Genomic DNA, 18,705 nt, shown 5'->3' with positions numbered 1-18,705 from the left:
AGGACTCTGTGCTTTCATTGCAGGGGACACAGGTTCAATCCCTGATCAGGGAACTGAGATCCTGAAAGCTACGAGGAGCAGACAAAAAATAGTAATAAATAAATAAACTAAAAATGAACTTAAACTCTATCCTTTCCCTTCCTTTGACTCCCAATAGTGTAGGCCACAGTGGATGCTAATGCCCTGAGGAGAGCAGTGTCTACTGTTCACATTTCTTCTTTTAATCCATTCCCAAAAGATTCCCCCAGATCCGAGCACTTAGAATGATCAGTTCTTCTCCAATCACCAGCCCTGGAGTGCTCCCACAGGCTTCTGGGGCCAACCTGCTTTACCTGCCCATCCAGAATCCTGAATGGAGAACCATCTGCTCAGAGATCAAACCTCCCCTGATTTTCTGTATCTTTGCCTTGAATTTTTGTTTTTTAAAATCATGCGAGCCTCACCCTTTAATGCATGAGAGATAAACACATAAATAAACAAACAAAAACTCTGCCAAAGCAAGTAGGTTTATTATTGTAAAAACCGTATCCAAGAGCCAGCAGCCCCAGAGGAGGTCCCGCAGGCCTCCAAGATGCCCATCAGTCTCAGGCCACTTAAAAAATATTTTTATTGAAGTCCTGAATACTCATTGGAAGGACTGATGCTGAAGCTGAAACTCCAATACTTTGGCCACCTCATGTGAAGAGCTGACTCATTGGAAAAGACCCTGATGCTGGGACAGATTGGGGGCAGGAGGAGAAGGGGACGACAGAGGATGAGATGGTTGGATAGCATCACTGATTCAAGAGACATGAGTTTGAGTCAACTCTGGGAGTTGGTGATGGACAGGGAGGCCTGGTGTGCTGCAGTCCATGGGGTCGCAGAGTCGGACATGACTGAGTGACTGAACTGAACTGAACAGTTGATTTACAATGTTGTTAATTTCTGCTGTACGGCAAAGTGATATATATGTATATATACATTCTTTTAAAATATTCTTTTCCATTCTGGTTGATCACAGAATACTGAATATAGATCTCTGTGCTATACAGCAGGACCTTGTTGTTCGTCCATTCCATATATACTAGCTTCCATCTGCTAACCACCGTCTCCCTCTCCAGCCCTCCCCCCAGGCTCCTCCCCCTTGGCAACCACCAGTCTGTTGTCTATGTCGGATCACTATTTCAGGACTGTTAAAGCTAGAGAATGAGGGACAGGCAGATGGAGTGGGGAGAGGGTGAAGGAATGGAGGGGGGCAGAGCCAAGCTCTCTAGTTATTTAATCTTTTTTTTTAATTTGAAGTGTAGTTGATTATGATATTGGGTTAGTTTCAGCTGCACAGCAAGGTGATTCAGTTATATATTTTCAGATTATTTCCCATTATAGGTTATTACAAGATACTGAATGTAGTCCCCTAAGCTACATGGTAAGTCTATTGCCAATCTGTTTTATGTTCAGTAGTTTGTATCTGTTAATCCTACACCCCTAATTCCTTCCTTCCTCCTTTGATGACCGTAAGATCGTTTTCTATGTACATGAGTCTGCTTCTGTTTTGCATATAGATCCATTTGTATTATCTTTTAGATCCCACACATAAGTGACATCATATTCGTCTTTCTCTGTTTGACTCACTTCATTTAGTATGACACTCTCTAGCCCCACGCTTGTTGCTGCAAATGACAATGTTGCGTTCTTTTTGATGGCTGAGTAATGTTCCGTTGTACTGTGCTGGCGTGGCCAGCCCAACATACGCACTGCATCTCCTTAAACCACGTATCTGTTGATGGATGCTTGGGTTCTTTCCATGTCTTGGCTATTGTAAATGGTGCTGCTGTGAACATAAGGGTGCATGTACCTTTTCAAATTATAGTTTTGTCTGCTTATATATCCAGGAAGGGGCTTGCCAGCTCATATGGCCACTTTATTTTTAGTTTTCTGAGGAACCTCTGTACTGTTTTCCATAGTGGCCGCACCAGTTTACATTTCCATTAACAGTGTGGGAGGGTGCTCTTTCTCTATGCCCTCTCCAGCATTCACTACTTGTAAACTTCTGGATGATGGCCATTCTGACCAGTGTGAGGTGATGCTTCATTGTGGTTCTGATTTGCATTTCTAATAATTAGCAACGTGGAGCATCTTTTCACGTGCCTGTTGGCCATCTTTCTTGGGGAAACATCTATTTCTATCTCCTGCCCATTTTTTGATTAGGTTATTCTCATTATTTTGGATGTTGAGTTATATGAGCTGTTTGTATATTTTGGAAATTGAGCCCTTGTTAGTCGCATCATTTGCAAATATTTTCTCCCATTCCATACTTTGTCTTTTTGTTTAGTTTATGGTTTTCTTGGCTGTGCAAAAACTTTTAAGTTTGAGTAGGTCTCATTTGTTGATTTTCACTTTTATTTCTTTTGCTTTGAGAGACTGGTCCAGATATTTATTCTCAAAGGGCTGTTGTGAGTTTGTGTCCCTCAAAAGAGGTGTTGATGTCCTAACCCTCAGTACTTGTGAATGTGACCTGATTTGGAAATAGGATCTTTGCAGATGTAATCAAGCTTTAGATAAGGTTGTAGGGAGTACGGGCTTCCCAGGTGGCGCTAGTGGTAAAGAACCTGCCTGCCAAAGCAGGTGACATGAGACATGAGTTTGATCCCTGGGTTGGGAAGATCCCCTGGAGGAGGGCATGGCAACCCATTTCAGTATTCTTGCCTGGAGAATCCCATGGACAGAGGAGCCTGGCGGGCTACAGTCCATGGGGTCACAAAGAGTTGGACGTGACTGAAGCCACTTAGCGTGCATGCGTATTGGAGTCAGATGGGCCTAATCCAACGACTGGTGTTCTTCTAAGAAGGAAATTTGGATAAAGACGTACAGAGAGGATGTTCAGGAAGAAAGGAAGAAACCATGTGAAACACAGCCCCACAGGGAGGACTGCTCCGGGGCCGCAGAAGCGAAGAGCACAGGGGTGAAGCGGTGTGGGAGGTCCGTGTGGCCACTGCTTCCCTTGTCCTGATGCCAAGGCTGAGGCCCAGCATGGTTGCAGACCTGGTCTTCCCAGGAAGGGGAGCGAGGGACTGCATTCAGATGCAGGCTCTGTTCCTATTAGAGCCACATCCTCAAGGTGCTTTATGCTTCAAAAAGTTATTAAGGAGAAAGTTGGGGAAGAGACATCGTGTGCATCATCGTATTTATTTCCAAGGTCCGTACCTGCTCCTGAGGTTAAGAGGTAGTGACAGAGATGTTCATATCAGAGAAAGTGGCCAGGACAAAGCTCCAACCTGAGTGTTCAGGAATAGAAGGCCAACAGCTCGCCCCAAACATCCCTACTTCTTCTCCAGCTTGGATTTTTTTTTTTTTTTTTAATGAGAACTCAAGTTCCAACAGAAAACAGCTTCCAACATCCAACAGAGCAGAGAAAAACAGCACAGGGAGCTGCTCATTATAGGATTTTAAAAGGTCATGCAATTCCACTTTTCCTTTATTAAAATGGCAGCACGCACACACGATTCCACAGCTGTAGTTACGTGCCAACAGCACTGGCCTGGACTCGAGTGGGAAGAGTTTGTTTTTTTTTTTTTAATTCAAAATTGATTCTTGCTGCCCCATAAAATATACATTTATTCTGTAGTGCCTCGGTTCGAAGAGAGTCTACAACAATGAGTCAGAGATTCTTCTCATTTCAATACCATTTAGGGCATTTTAGTTCTAAAAATCAGGACTGACCGGAAAGGTTCTCCAAATGAGGATTTTTAAAGTACCCTACTGGCCACTCTCAGAAATCATTACTGAACACATCTCCCCGTTTCCCCTCGAAATTGGCATTTTTCTCAACATTCCTTGCAGACAGCGGAGAGCAAACGCTCTAACAAAGAACTCTTCGCTGGCTGGGCGCTAACACGTCTTCTCCTTTGTCTGGGGCTTTAGGAAAAACCGTGCACTCCTTAGATCAGGCAACCATTCTGGGAGAGATGTATGGCTTAGGAAGTTGAGTCCTTATTGGTGAATAAATCTTAATCCGGTTTGTTGGCTAATTACATTCGCGGGAAGGTGGTTCCGCAGGGCCGCCCAGCAGGAAGGATTAAGCCCCCCGTCTCCGGTGGCACAGGGTTAAGCTCTGGGTTTGTAATGACTGAGTAATGAGACCCGCTCTCGGCAGACTCCTGGCATCCATCGATCAGGTTTCCCTTCTGCCGAGACAATGCCAGAAGTGGGCCCAGCAGTTAATTATGGGAAAGGTCAAAGGTCATGCAAAACCAACACAAATCTATATACTTTTTCATTCCTAACGGCACACAATGACCATGGCTCAGCCAGAGGGTGGGAAGGTCCTCCCCCCAGCCAACCCATGATCCAAGGTAACCATGGGGTTGAGCTGTGGGCTGACCTCTCCCAGTGGCCTGCACGGCTTCGGGCCTCCACGGCTTCGGGCCTCCACGTTTTTGCTCAGGCTGTTTTCCTCTGCCCAGAGCTCACAGACATCCATGCCCTTCCACAGACCAAGCGTCCGCATCACTGCCCGCTCTGAACTCTTGCAAATTGCCTGGCAGACGCGGGGGGGGCACTTCGCCCCACCTTCTGGGCCCCGCGGCTCCCTGAAAGGACACTCATTGCTGTCACTTGCTATTACGTGTCCTTCGGGGCTGCGACTTCCACGGGGCAAGAACCATGTCCTGGTGAGCTGCAGGTTCAGCAGTAGCAGCATGTCTCCCCAAAGTCTGCTTGGCATTGAACGAATGAGTAGCCATCTCGATCGAAGCCCTCATGGACGTGTGAGGCTGTATGCAGGCCCTTGGCTCTGAGCACCCTAAGAAGTGGGTATGAACACCTTTATTTGACAGCAAGGGAAACCAAGGCTCAGAGGTGTTGCTGCCCTGCCCGAGGTCACACAGCTAATATAAGGGGAGCCAGGAAGTGGGCCAGGCCATCAGACTTTGGAGAATGCTTTCTCAGTCACAAAGGGCCACGTTTTGTGGGCTTCCATTTATATGACTTCTGCAGAAGAGCCAAAAGTATTGAGACAGAAAGCAGATTAGTGGTTTCTGGGGACTGGGAAGCTGGGGAGTGATGGTTAAGGGGCACAGTGTTTCTTTTTGGAGTAATGAAGAGGGTCTAAATTTGGTTTTGGTGATGGGTACACAAGTCTGTAAATATACTAAAAGGCACTGAATTGTATTCTTTAAGTGGGTGAGGGTATAGTACATGGATCATATCTCATTAAAGCTGTTTTTCTCAGTTAATGCTGTCAGTGTTCTCGTACATCATGCTGGGGAGTCTCGGGGGCTCGGCCTGGGTGCAGGCACTCACTGTGAACTGACCCTGAGTGTCCTCTGCTCTGTGTGGGCTCATGGTGAGCTTTGTGGCTCCCAAGTATCAGGCTGGGACTTGCCTACTGAACCCCAAGGGCCAGTTAATTACTCCCTTTCTCCCTCCCAAACCCTCTGGACCCTTCGCTGTTCCCAAGTTCTGACATCAGGCCTAGCGGATGCCCAAGCAACCTGGATGGTGGGGAGCGGCCTTCTCAGAGTGTTCAAGATGGGAATGAGGGGCTGCCAGCTCAGAGCTGAGGCTCCTGCTGCTCCCTTGCCAATCAGAAGCACAGTCATTCTCCCACCCCCATTACCAAAAAGGCAGGGGGGACGCCCCAGACCCTGAGACTTCAGGCTCTGAGGGGGTGCTCCACAGACCCAACCTGTGAACTCAACAGAAGGATGGTCAGAAATACAGTTGCCCAAGAGCCTGAGCCACCACTTGGAACAGGCAGGCTGGGGTCCCAGAGCTCCTCCAGTGCACCCCTGGATTTGATAAAGGGATAACTGAACCCAGAGAGGGGGACTGAAGAGCTGACCATATCAGCAGGTTGGGGCTGAACCCGAGACCCACAGCTCAGGCTTCTCCCCCTAAGCCCACAGGCTGCCCTCTGGGCTCCGGAGGCTCAGGAGCTGGCCTGGAGCACTTTGATTTTACTCCCTTTCTCTCCAGGTCCCCAGTGGAGTTGCTCCCTAATCGTCATGTCAATAACGGTAAGGGTGACTGCCCACCGTCTTCTAATGGCCCGCAGCTATAGCCAAGCGGGAAGGGCTTCACTCTCCCCGTCACAGAAAGAGACACCGAGGCTCAGAGAACTGAAGGGACGCATGCTAGATCGCCCAGTTAGGAAGTGGCAAAGCCAAGACTGGAAGCCAGGCAGGCTGGCGGCAGACTCCACCATCCTAACCTAGACACAGTCACCTGGAGAATGCCCCATGCTTCAGTGAATAGGGAGCCAGGGCCCATGGTCCTCACTAGGGATCAAGCCATCTCTCCAACTTCTGCCCTCTTGTCCCAGCACCTTCCTGTCCTCAGCCAGACCCTGGCCACGAGGAGCTGCCAGTCTAGACAGGAAGGATGACACAGACAAGGATGAACACGTCTCATGCAAGGACAGCCTTGCTCCCCCAGCACTCTGGTCTGGCCAGGCCTGCCCGTGGGGCTGTCAGTGCCCACAGTCCTGCCAGAGCCCACCTCACAGACTGAGCCCAAACTGGGCGCCATCGTAGCAAGGAGCACCCTGAAGATAGAGCTGCCCACTGTGGGGCTCAAAAGAGGCCTGAGTTTGCAGTCAGCACACTAAGGCCCATGGAGAAGGAAATGACAACCCACTCCAGTATTCTTGCCTGGAGAATCCCATGGAGGGAGGAGCCTGGCAGGCCATGGTGCACAGGGTCGCAGACAGTCGGACACGACTGAAGCGACTAAGCACGCACTCTAAGGCCCAAGAGGTCCACAGACCTGCCCAAGGTCACCTAGGCGGGCGCCCAGGTCTCCACGGACCTACATCCAGCCCTGCTCCCCTCGACTCAAAGGGCAGGAGGTCCAGACAGAGGTGGGGGGCGGGGGGAGGGGTCTCTGGGAGAGGGTAGTGCCTCTGGGCACCCCCGGAGGGAGTGGAGGCTGAGCTGCAGCAGCGGCCGTTATTAACAGGGCAGCAAGTCCACGCTGGCCAGCTGGGGTTTTCCCCTCTCTCCTCCCAGGGGCTGCAGCCCTGGCCCATCTGGAAGAGCCCCTCCAAGCACCCCTCCGAGACCCCCTGACCTTGCCTGCACACACGAGCCCTCCAGCCCTCTTTGTCTCAAGGCCTTTGGGGAAGGCCACCATCCACTTCAGTAGCATTCAAAGGCCAACAAGGCCCGTGGTTTATTTTCTTAGAAATAATGGTTTTTGCTGGTTAGCATTCCTCGGATGGAAAAACAAATATAGCCACTGTAATAAGAAGCGGCCAAGAGGAGGCTAGAGGGCCTAGAGGAAGGGACGGAAGGAGGCCTACTGCCCTGGGGGTGGGGGGTGGGTGCTCAGAGATGGGGTGGGGGTGGGGGCAGAGGCCCTCTATCCCTAGGAGAAATGGGGATTTAGAGAAAAAAGAAAGCTTGATCGCAGGCACTCGTGCCTATAGCCAGGCGCTGTCCCTCTCCCAGCCCCCACTCGGCGCCCACCGGGTGAGACAGGTGCCCCCCATCCCACACGATGGGAGGAAGGCTAAGTCACCTGCTGCACTCACTGAGTCGGCAGGGATAAAATCAGACCTCGGCATCCTTGAGACACACGTGTTCCGGGACCATCAGAGCTGGAAGGAGTGTCAGAGACCCCCTCTGCCTTCCTAACTTAGCCCAGATGACCGCCTCTCCAGGGAGCCCTTTCAGACTTCCCCCTCCCCCAGCAGTGCTGGCCCCTGTCCTTCTCGCCCCACTGAGTCTGGTCTGTATTTCCACGGCTGTACTTTCCACGCCCTGTTAACGATCACGTCTTTCCCCATCTGTCTCTCCCCTGAATGGGGAGATCGGGAAAACAGGTCGTGGCCCCGGCCCCGAGCTCGGCACGGAGTAGGTGCTCAGTGAACAGTTTCCATCCTGAACTGAATCTGGTCCAGTGGACACATTCTACACCCGGGCAAACCGAGGCTTAGGGAAGCAAATGCCTCTTCGTGCTTCGATGCCAACGATACAAGCTCTTAACTTTTCCTCCCCAAAATGGACCAGGGCTCCAAGAAGCCTCAGCTCCACAGCAGATCTAGGACCAGTTGCAAGCCACGCTGCCTAATTGCTAGCTGACAGCAGCTTGGAATTTTAAGTCACATCCGATTTCTTCCTGCCCGCTGGTCTGCCGGACTCCAGCGCTTTCATCTTCAGCAGGGCACACGTTAGCATGCATAATTGCACGTTTTAAGACTCGAAGAAGAATTTCCCCTCCTCCCCACCTCCCAGCCCACCTCTGAACTGCCTTTGCTGGCCTCCCAAAAAAGCAGAATTGTATCTGGAGTTTCAGTAAAGAGTGTAATAATGATGAAAATGATTTAATAAGGTCATAGACATTATTTCCTCAGAAGGCCAATTGCTCTTAAGGTTTTTTTGTTTTTTTCCTGATGTTAAACTAAATGGATCACTGGGTGTGTTATTAAGAGTTTTGTTAAAACACTTAATAGCATGGCCTGTAATCTACCTAACTTCGGTGACTGACAAGTAGGCCCCGGGGATATAAAATTCAGGAAGTGACTATTTACATGCATTACTTACATGCTAATTTTGTGATCTCCGATGCCCATAAGGCTGTCATTTTTTTCCTTTTCACAGAAAACGGAAAATAGTAATATATTTGATATACTGTGGCCAAAACAAAAAGCTATTTCCCCCAAGAGTTTTAATTATGACATTTTGGAAAAGGTCCGAGTTGGAACTTGCAAGTGGAAGAAAGCACTTGAATAAATGATTTAAGAAATTAAGTACATGTAGAAGGGGCGATGTGCACTGCTGTTGCAGACTAAACAGTGATGATCAGGAGGGTCTCAGTTATTTAAACAAGCCATTTGAGGGTGGTTCGCTCCACGTTTGGGACCTGGTCCTGATTATAAATGAGAGCTTTTCATTAAGATTAGCAAGACCCAATTCAAGCTATAATTTGGTCCTTTTCCTTAGCACATGTCTATGAAAACAAAGCAATTAAAGTTAAATGAGTTGAAGCATTTAAAGGGACTGAAATGCCCCCTCCTCACCCCCGGCCTGCCCCCTCGACAGAAAGAGTACAAACAGGCCAGACTAATTCAGACCAGGAGGCCAGCACAGGGCTGGCCCTGGCAGCTCCCTGAAGGTCCATGCACAGCGTGCCTGGTGGGGGTGGGGAATGCAGCAGCTTAGCTAAATGAAGAAGGATGGGGAGACAGAACGTGCAAAGGCCCTGGGGTGGGAAGGAGCCCGCAAACTGGAGGGCCTATAAAAGGACAGTGATGCTGGGGGAAGTTAGGGAGGAAAAGATACAGAGAACAACCGCATTCAAAATGGTCAGCTAGCTGAGGAATGTCTCCAGCGGCCCAGGCTCATGAGGCCTGGCTCAGAAGAGCTGACGGAGGCAAGGGGAGGTGTGAAAAGGTCTCTGAGGCCCCCTGACACTCCATAGCTAAGGCTGTTGGGGGCCTGGGCCACTGCTGGGACCTCATGGCTGACCGGGATCATAGTCTAGGCCCTTCTGTCCCTCAGCTGGGTGACCTGGTGAGAGACTAACCTTCCTGGGCCCCATCTCCTCAACCTAATTCTGCCACTGGTCCCAGCAGACATCCGTGGACTAGACCTCACCCCTTTCCAGACTTGGCTTCCTCATCCATAAAACCTTCAAAGTGTGGGAGGCTCTAGGAGACCTTTCTTGATACCCCTCAGACATGGGCAATAGTCATTCACCTCATCCACCAGTGCCAGCTCTAGGCCCAACCCTAAGTGAAGTCACACAGGTCATGGCAACCCAGTGTGACAGGAACTCCAAAGGAGTGATGCTCATTGGTGACAGCTGACCTGTTTGGGGCAGCAGGGAAGGCTTCCTGGAGGAGGTGACCGCTGCAACTCATCCATCCACCAATTCACCCAACAGATGTCTCCCAATCCCTGTGCCAGGCCTGGTGTTGGGTTCTAGGCATCAGAGCTGAAAGGTAACAGACCCTGACCTTGAGGAGCCCACATTCCAGGAGGAGACCTGGGAACCATTAAGCCAGAGTGAAGTGGGCTAAACAGAGGTTTTGTGGGGCTGGCAAAGCCAACAAAGAGGGGCAGTCATCTATAAAACTCGGGGGCTGCCTTAGAGGCCCTTTAAAGCTCATTCCAACTCTGCATGTCCGTGAACTCACCTCGAGTGACTTCAGACACTGTCAGATGAGAACCATCGAGAAAACACTGGTTTATCCTCAGCCTTGCTCAGGGTCTTTCCCAGCTGTCTGAGACCCCTCAGTCTGCCTACAGCAAGCCCCCTGCCGGCGGTAAGCTGACCACGTGTGGCCCCAGGCTGCTCGCCAGACACACCGCGGCTGCGTGTGCAGACACACCGCCATCATCACACATGCACGTGACCACGTGGCAAGATGGCCTTGAACACGTGGTGAGAAGCCATCCCCGGAATGGGGGGATCTGCTTGCTTCGGGCACCGGGTTTGCTAAAGGGTTTTCCTCCGGCAGCAGGAGTTTCAAGGCAACAGTTATGGGGCTCAGTTGGCCCCACTTGGGAGGCAGGGCGCGGTCACAGGCTGACCTCTTCCTGTGAAGAGTGAGGGAGGCTGTGGAAGGCGCCTTCTCTGGGCCTGCTAAGACCCTGTCCTCTCTGTTTACCACAGTAAACAGCAAAACCTTTCAGATCTCTAGGACAAGGGAACTCATTTCTTCCCAAACTCCAACACCAGCCTCTGCAAACCCCACACCAGCTCAGGACCTGCAGATGAAGGGGCCCAGGGAGGGAAAGCAGGTTTGATTGACGTCTGCTACAGGAGAAGGTGCCAGCAAACGGTCTGCCGCGCCTGAGGTTTAGTGCACGCTAAATCATTCTGGGCATGTCTGACTCTTTGGGACCCCATGGCCTGTAGCCCTAGAGGCTCCTCTGTCCATGGGATTAATCTTAACCCAGGCAAGATTACTGGAGCGGGTTACCATTTCCTCCTCCAAGGGATCTTCCTGACTCAGGGATCGAATCTGTGTCTCTTATGCCTCCTGCTTTGGCAGGTGGGTTCTTTACCACTAGCGCCACCTGGGAAGCCCCCATTTACACCATGGAAACCAACAAATGGTACACGACAGAGCTTTGATGATGACGATGGGAGCAGATAACAATGCTGACAACGACATGGGTAACAGTACTACCCCCTGGGTGCTGAGCGCCTACTGTATGCTGAGTGCCCACTGTCAACCAGACACTGAGGCTGCCAGGGCTCTGGTACCCTACCCCAGGGGTCTCCAACCTCCGGGATCAAATGCCTGATGACCGCAGGTGAAGGTGATGTAACAATGATAGAAGCAAAGTGCACAATAACTGCAATGCGTTTGAATCATCCCAAAATCATCCCTCCCCGTCCGTGGAAGAACTGTCTTCCAGGAAACCGGGCCCTGGTGCCAGAAAGGCTGGGGAGAGCTGATGATTTCATTCAGTCTTCAGGAGGTCTTAAGACAGATGAGGAGTTAGCCAGGGCATAAAAGGAGGGAAAGGAGCTCCATGAAGGGGAAACATCTGAGCTGGGTCTCAGAAACACGACTGGCCTGGTGTGTGTATGTGTGGCCAGGGCACAAGGGCATCCGAGCTTCAGATGAGGCCAGAGGCTAGAGCCAGGCTGGAGAGACTGAAGCACACTCACAGCTTTGTTCTCTTTTATCCTCATACTGGGGCCATCAGGCCCCCAGAGCCAGTGACCGGGACCCCCACCCTGGGGGGTTCCACTCGAGCAGAGTGGGAAGCTATTCTGGACTCTGCAGGACTTCAGGGCAACAGGTAGGGCACAAAACGTGGGCATCCTGGGCAAGGGACAGCGGGGGGCGGGGGTGGGCCACCTCAGGAGCTGGGCTGGAGGAGGAACAGGCTGGGTCAGCAGCTTCAACTGGTGGATACAGGGGTCACCTTGGGAAGCCCCCAGCCAGAGGGCAGAGCAAAAGATAAGAAGAAAACAGCGTCTCACATGTGCCAGCCAGAACCACCAAGCTCATGCCCAGGCCTAACAGCAGCCGGCCTGCTCTATCTGCCTCCAGCCTGGCCTCCTTCCAGAGGTCTGTGGATAGGCGCCAGCTCCCCGCTCTGGCTTCTGGACCTCAAGCAAGGCCAGGGCTGTGGCCAAACCGGGCATGATCCAGGACAGGGTCATCTATCTGGCACTCAGCCTTAAGTAGATGCCCAACAAATGAGATGGATAAACAATACCGGCGTCCTGAGGAGGCACAGCGTGTTCCCTACAAAACCCAGCTCCTATAAAAACCTAGGAGCAGGCACCCACCTTGCTTACCTAGTACAAGTCTCAGGTTTTGAAAATGGAAGCTGGCAGGGCTCAGGGAGAAGACAATGAGATGACAGAGAGCTTTGGGCAGGAATTAAGGGGCCTGGGTATGAGTCGCAGCCATGCCCTTGTGAAACAGGGTTTGAGGGGGGGAACCTTGCAGAAGTGACTTCTCCAATAGAGCCTCAGTTTTCCTCATCTGTGAAGCGGGGACAGACAGGGAAGCCTTGGATCCTGAGTCTCAACCAGGGCTGTACATCAGTCTTGGAAGAGAGCCGTCTCTGGCCCCCCAATGCTGGGTCGTGTGCCAGACCCTTGGAGACAGAATGACCAGAGACCCTCTTGGACAAATGCTCCCAAAGGTTCTGTCCAGCTTGGGAAGTCCCCTCCAAAGACAGTGAAGAGTGTTCTTGCCTCTGACTTTCAGCCTGCCGAGTTTCTAGGGCCATATGCTCAAACCAGCATCCCAGGTGCCGGGAAGGAAGGCTAGATAGACAGACAACACCAGTCTCTGCCCACGCTCGTATCATCGACGCAGGAGACCTGAGCCAACCCCACAGGCGCTGTGGCTGCTCCTGCGAAGCTCCCTTGGAGAAGCTACACAGGATATACAGGTAGCTTTGGATTTGAAACTAGGGAGCTTGGGGTCTACAGTTCATGGGGTTCTCACAGCTAGTATACTGGAGTGGTTTGCCATTCCCTCCTCCAGAGAGAATGGGGGTGACAGAGGATGAGATGGTTGGATGGTATCACCGACTCGATGGACATGAATTGGGCAAACTCCGGGAGATGGCGAGGGACCGGGAGAGGCCTGGCGTGCTGCAGTCCACGGGGTCTCGAAGTGTCCGATACGACTTGGTGACTGAACAACAACCACCTTGGGGGTCACCCCAGGCCTCTACCCCATATACATCCGGTCAGGGACAGATGGACAAATACACCATCCAGTGCTCCACCTCAATTTCTTATTAAATAGAAACTCCAAAAGTTTCAAACTCAAGGAGAGTTAAATACTCCTCGACCTCCAAAGGAAGCAGCCCAGGTTCCAGGGCAGCCTGCAGCCTCCCTGCCAGGGCTGACCGAGGCCACCCGCAAGGGCCATGGGGGCTGTGGGTCTGGCCCGAGGGCTGAGCCGGGCTCACCTTCACACTGCCGGCCTTCCCCCTTGTAGCCTGGCTTGCAGAGGCATTTGTAGGACTTGGGCGTGTTCTGGCAGATGGCATCAATGTGGCAGTCGTCCGTGCCCTCCGAGCACTCGTCCACGTCGACGGCCCCTGCTGGGGTGGGGGAACAACGGGTGAGGTGTGGCCGGGACGTGGGCAGCCAGTGTGGGGCAGGGAGTTCCTTTTGCCTCCCGCCCCACCATGGTCCCTGGGGTAATTAACAGGAAGAGCTGTCACACGACCACCTGGAGTGACAGGTGGTGACTGGTAGCATCTTTGGGGCGGCTGCTCTGTGCCAGGTGCCAGTCTTGTTTATTTTCACAATGATTCCATTAGGTAGAGTTATCGTTCCCATTACAAAGCTGAGAAAGCGGAGGCTTAGGAACATAGGACTTCCCTGGTGGCTCATCTGGTAAAGAATCCGACTGCAATGCAGGAGACCTGGGTTCGATCCCTGGGTTGGGAAGATCCCCTGCAGAAAGGAAAGTCTCCCCACTCCACTATTCTGGCCTGGAGAAGTCCATGGACTGTATAGTCCATGGGGTCACAGAGTTGGACATGATTGAGCAACTTTCACTTTTCACTTTAGGAACATAGAGAGGAAAAGCGTCTCTCTGCATGTCTTGCTCTCCCCACAAGCATCTCTCCAACCCTCCTCCACCCTCCTTATTCTAGAATTTAGAGCCAGAAGGGTCCTCAGAGGAATTTAAATCCATCCCCTTTGGGTCACAGATGGGGAAACAGAGGCAGATCTGAAACATGGGCCCCACCCAGCCCCTAGGATGTGAAATAAAGGATTCTTTTCTAAAAAAAAAAAATTATTTATTTGGCAGCGCCGGGTCTTAGCAGTGGCACACGGGATCTTTGAACTTCATTTAGCGTGTGGGATCTTTAGTTGAGGCATGTGGGATCTAATTCCCTGATGGGGATCAAACCTGGGCCCCCTACGTTGGGAGCCCAGAGTCTTGGCCACTGGACCACCAGGGAAGTCCCTAAAGGATTCTCCCCCTGGCCTCCATGCCACCAGACTAGAGCGTTCCAGCGGTGCACCCATTCTGTCAGTTGGGCTAACCTGGCTCACGGATGCATCCAGTCTCCCTGTTCTCTCTCTTCTCCACCTCGGAAATCTAGGTTTGAACCTGGTTCTCATACTCTGACTTTCAAACTCAAGTTAAGTTTAGGTTATGAGGGTTCCTGGCACTCCCCACCGCCTTCCCTCCATATACACCATCAGTCTGGAATCGCTGTTGGGCAAATAATGTAAAATAGATTCTGTGCATCTGTATATACACTTCTCTCTCTCTCACACACACACAGCTCAGGCAGCAGGAAGGCCCTCAGAGCACAGGATAATGCAGCCAGAAGAACCTTAGCTATAATCTAGGTTCATTCCTCAGGTTATAAATGAGGAAACTGAGGCCCAGAGAAGCCTGCCGACAGTCAGGAGCTCATTAGGAGCAGAGACTGGACTCTGACTCAGGATAAGCAGGTCCAGGACTTTCCCACATGACATGTTGCTTCCAGTCAGCTATAAATAGAGTACAGATGGGTGACAGACAGACAGAAGGACCCAGAGGGGAGCACAAGGAACTCTCAGTAGCTATGGCGAGGGCCATCACCCAGGGGCAAGCCTGGGGAACTCCTGGAATGCCCTCTTCTCTTCATGCCTCTGCTTTACCCTAGCCCGTCTGCCCCTCAAGAATGTCCACTCTGAATTACTGCTCTGGCTGGCATCTGGGTTCTAAATCTGCATGGGGAGACCTCTCTAAGAGAACCACTTCCCTCCAGGACTGTTCCTCCCCAAGGTTCCAGCCTGCCCCTAAAGGGAGGCATCAAAAAGAAATACAACAGAATCACGTCCCTACACACACACACACACACAGAGCAGGTGGCATCCTTTCTCAGAATGGTTGTATCTGCTCAGGTCAACAGCCCACCCTCTACAGCTGCCCTAAGGATGGTGGATCAGGGGCCAGGAGGCAGTCAGCGTAGACCAAAGCCAGTCATCAGACAGCCAGGGGCCAGGAGGAACATCAGGCCGGTGGACCATCCCCTTCTGGAGAAGTGACCACAGCGGGAACCCCGAGAGGGGTGGCATAGCCTCAAGGGCAGGAAGCCAGAGACCAGAGATCTGCACGTTCCAGGGGAGAGGACCAGGGCCACTTCTAAGACACGGCCAGACGGGGCAATGGGCCACACTTACAGCTCTTCCCACTTCTCAGGGGTCAAACCGCCTGGGGCTCTGAGGTCCCCGTGCCCCCAGTATCACACCTAGGCAGGCGTCCTCGTGGGATGAAAATGGATGGATGTTAGCCAAGGGGCAGTAGGGGCACCTCCCAACACAATTTTTTTTAAATTGTAGTTAAAAAAAAAAAAAAACCCTTTATTTGGGGGGGGGGGTCGTGCCCTGTAGCATGCAGGATATTAGTTCCCTCAAGAGGGATCAGGGATTGAACTCAATCCCAGCATTGGAAGTGCAGAGCCTTAACCACTGGATCACCAAGGAAGTCTCCCAACACACTTTTGAAACATGTCTTTAGGTGGGGGCTGGGGAGAGGGCAGGCAAGTTGGAGGAGAGGGAGAGGGCACACAGCCCAGGGGCTCCTGCAATTTCCCTGGCCCCAGTCCTGGCCTGGACAGCCCAGCACAGCCCTCCCCTCCCATCACAGGTGCTCGCTCTGACACGAGTTGTCTTAGAGCAGCACAAGGCTTGGATGGGGGTGCAGACAGATACAAGCAGACAGACAGAGAGAGGAAGACAGGCACATACAGGAGCAATCCAATGGGGCTGAAGGAACCAGGAGAGATACCCACAGACGGTGGGGGTGTGGCAGTGGGCCCCAGTTTCCCTTGGGGCCACAGGGGGAGAAAACAGCTTGGCTTCAATTGTGGAATAGTTTCAATGGCCCGGCATCCTCACTCAAGGGTTAACTCCCAGGAATAGACTTCCTGCTGCCAGACACAGACCTCAGGGAGCTGGGCAGTGGGCGCAGCCAGGGGACCATGGTGCAGCCGGGGAGAGTGAGGCAGGGTCTCTTCTCTCGGAGGACCAAAAGAAGGGAAGCTCCTCTGAGGGACAGGGTCAGACGTGGGAGGGGAGAATGTGTCTTCAGCTTTGTGGAAGACACCGGAGAGAGCAGGAGGGGATGGGGTGTGCCCAGGTCCCTTGAAATCCGTGGGGAACCCCGACCTCACCTCTGCTGCCTGCCCACCTACCCACCGGCAACCCCCAGTCTCCTGCCTGTCTCTGGTGGACCCCCTCAGGGTGTTCCATCTCCCCGCCCTCTGGCTCCAAGCTTCTCCTTTCCTCCGTGTCTGTTCTTCAGTCTTCCCCCTCCTGTCTGTTCATCTGTCCACCGCTTTCCAGCCATCTCATCCTTCCCTCCTTCCCTCGGTCTGGCTGGCTCCCTCCCCCCTCCCCCCGCCCTCCCCCCTTTCTCCTGCGCCCCACTGGCTGCACCTCTCTTTCCCTCTCTTCCCATCCCTTCCTCCCGCCCGCCTTCACATCTCCCTCTTTTGATCTTTTTCCTTCCAGATGCTCATCTGCCTCCTGCCTACTCCCTTGGGTTTCCTCCTTGCCTGCTTCGGTCTTTCTGGTCTCTACTCTTTCAGTCCGTCTTTCTCCGGGATTTTGTTCCCTGCGTCCTTTTGTGTACCTCCGTCTCTGTCCGTCTGTCTCTCCGTCTCCCACATCCTCCTTCTCTTTCTCTCGGGGTCAGTCCTCTTTCCCTTGCTCCCCTCCTCGGGGGTCTCCCCTCCCAGCCTCCCTTCTTCCCTGGGAAGGGGGGAGCTCCCGTCCGGCTGGGGTGGGGGTCCCCACTCCCTCCCGCCCTTGGGCGGTGCGCCGGGGCTGGCGGCGGAGCCCCTCGGCGGGCCGTCGTGCTTTCTTTCTTCCTCCAGCCCTCACACACCACCCCCCGCCCCAGCTCCCCCGGGGCCTCGGCCACCCGCCTTCCCTGCTCCGGCCCCGCTGCGCTCTGGGAGCCCCCGGGCCGGCCCGGGCAGCGCGGAGGGGGCGCTCCGCGGCCGGCCCCAGAAGTTACTTTGCAGAGTCAGGGCGGGGCTGCAGCCCTCCCGACGGCGCGTGGCTGGGGGCCCGCCCGGGACCTCGCCGCCCACCGGGTCGGGGCTTACCTGGGAGCCCGCTGCCCCCCGCCAGCCGCCCGCGCGCGCCCAGGGCGAGCAGCACACACAAGTGCCAGCGCACGGCCGCCGCGCCCATGCTCACTGCGGGCCGGGCCGGGCCGGGCGTGCGGGGCGTGCGGGGCGCGGGGACCCCCACCGACCGGCCGCTCGCCGAGCGCTCCCAGCTGCAGGCTCCGAGGCCAGCGCTCCGGCTCCCGGCCTCCGAGCCGGCGCGACTGACGAGGTGACAGCCGCGCGCTCATTGGCCCGCTGCCGCCGGGGGCGGGGCTCCAAGCTACACCGCCCAATGGGCGCCGGCCGCCGGCCTGGGGGGAGGGGCGGGAGTCCGGGGGCGTCCCCCTCCTCTCCCGGCCGGCGGCAGGTGGGGGCTAGGGGCCCCGATCGCCGGGCCGCTGGGCTCACGGTCTAGGCCGGGCCGGAGCCACCTCTGAGGCTGCTCCCTCCCTCTGCCCCCTGCTCCTACGTCCCGCCCTGTCCGTCGAGGGTGGCCGCTCCTTAGGGGGCAGCAGCCATCCACCAGCACGCGCGCGCGGGCGCGCGTACACACACACACACACACACACACACACACACACACACACACACACACACTCTAGGGAGAGGAGGGGGCCTGCCCACCGGCTCTGGAGGTCGAGAAAGGCCCCGGAGGCATCCATTTGTATCGAAAGAAACGCAGACCGCTCGAAGCAGAATTGCTCTTTCATCCATTTCGTAAGTGTTTATTGAGCACCTACTGTGTGCAACTTCCCTGGTAGCTCCGACGGTAAAAGCGGCTGCCTACAATGCGGGAGACCAGGGTTCGATCCCTGGGTCAGGATGATTCCCCTGGAGGAGGAAATGGCAACCCACTCCAGTATTCTTGCCTGGAGAATCCAATGGACAGAGGAGCCTAGTAAGCTAACAGTCCATGGGGTCACAAAGAGTCCGACACGACTGATCGACTTTACTTTCACTGTGTGCCCAGCACTGGCAAGGCAGCCGTGAAGAAGACAGGCAGGAAAACCTTCTGAAGATCGTTTTCACATTTACGTTCAAAACAAACCAACTTTTTACCACTCCCCAAAAGACAATGGCCTATAAATGCGCTTGTCCTAGGACAACCGCGGGATCCGTGTCTGCAAGGGGGCGCGGCAAAGATTCTGTGTCTGCCTCGCGGTCAGTC

At 53.6% G+C, this 18,705-nt stretch overlaps 1 protein-coding gene across 2 annotated transcripts in view; it reads right to left on the bottom strand.

The window, feature by feature from the left end:
- The window catches only part of SCUBE1 (signal peptide, CUB domain and EGF like domain containing 1), a 130,836-nt gene extending 113,102 nt beyond the window's left edge, over positions 1-17,734 (bottom strand). The window contains exons 1-2 of one of the 2 annotated variants that reach the window (XM_027540571.1): positions 17,532-17,734; positions 13,377-13,511 (exon numbers count right to left, since the gene is read on the bottom strand). In XM_027540571.1, coding sequence (XP_027396372.1) covers positions 13,377-13,511; positions 17,532-17,619 — 223 coding nt within the window. In that variant the 5' untranslated portion in view covers positions 17,620-17,734. The remainder of the gene's footprint in view (positions 1-13,376; positions 13,512-17,531) is intronic. The other variant, XM_027540570.1, reaches the window with a different exon arrangement.
- Between the last annotated feature and the right edge of the window lie 971 nt (positions 17,735-18,705).

The sequence above is a fragment of the Bos indicus x Bos taurus genome, chromosome 5 (genome assembly GCF_003369695.1).
Source record: "Bos indicus x Bos taurus breed Angus x Brahman F1 hybrid chromosome 5, Bos_hybrid_MaternalHap_v2.0, whole genome shotgun sequence".
Taxonomy (NCBI): domain Eukaryota; kingdom Metazoa; phylum Chordata; class Mammalia; order Artiodactyla; family Bovidae; genus Bos; species Bos indicus x Bos taurus.
The sequence above is the reverse complement of the archived record's forward strand: the minus strand, read 5'-3'. Positions and strand labels throughout refer to the sequence as shown.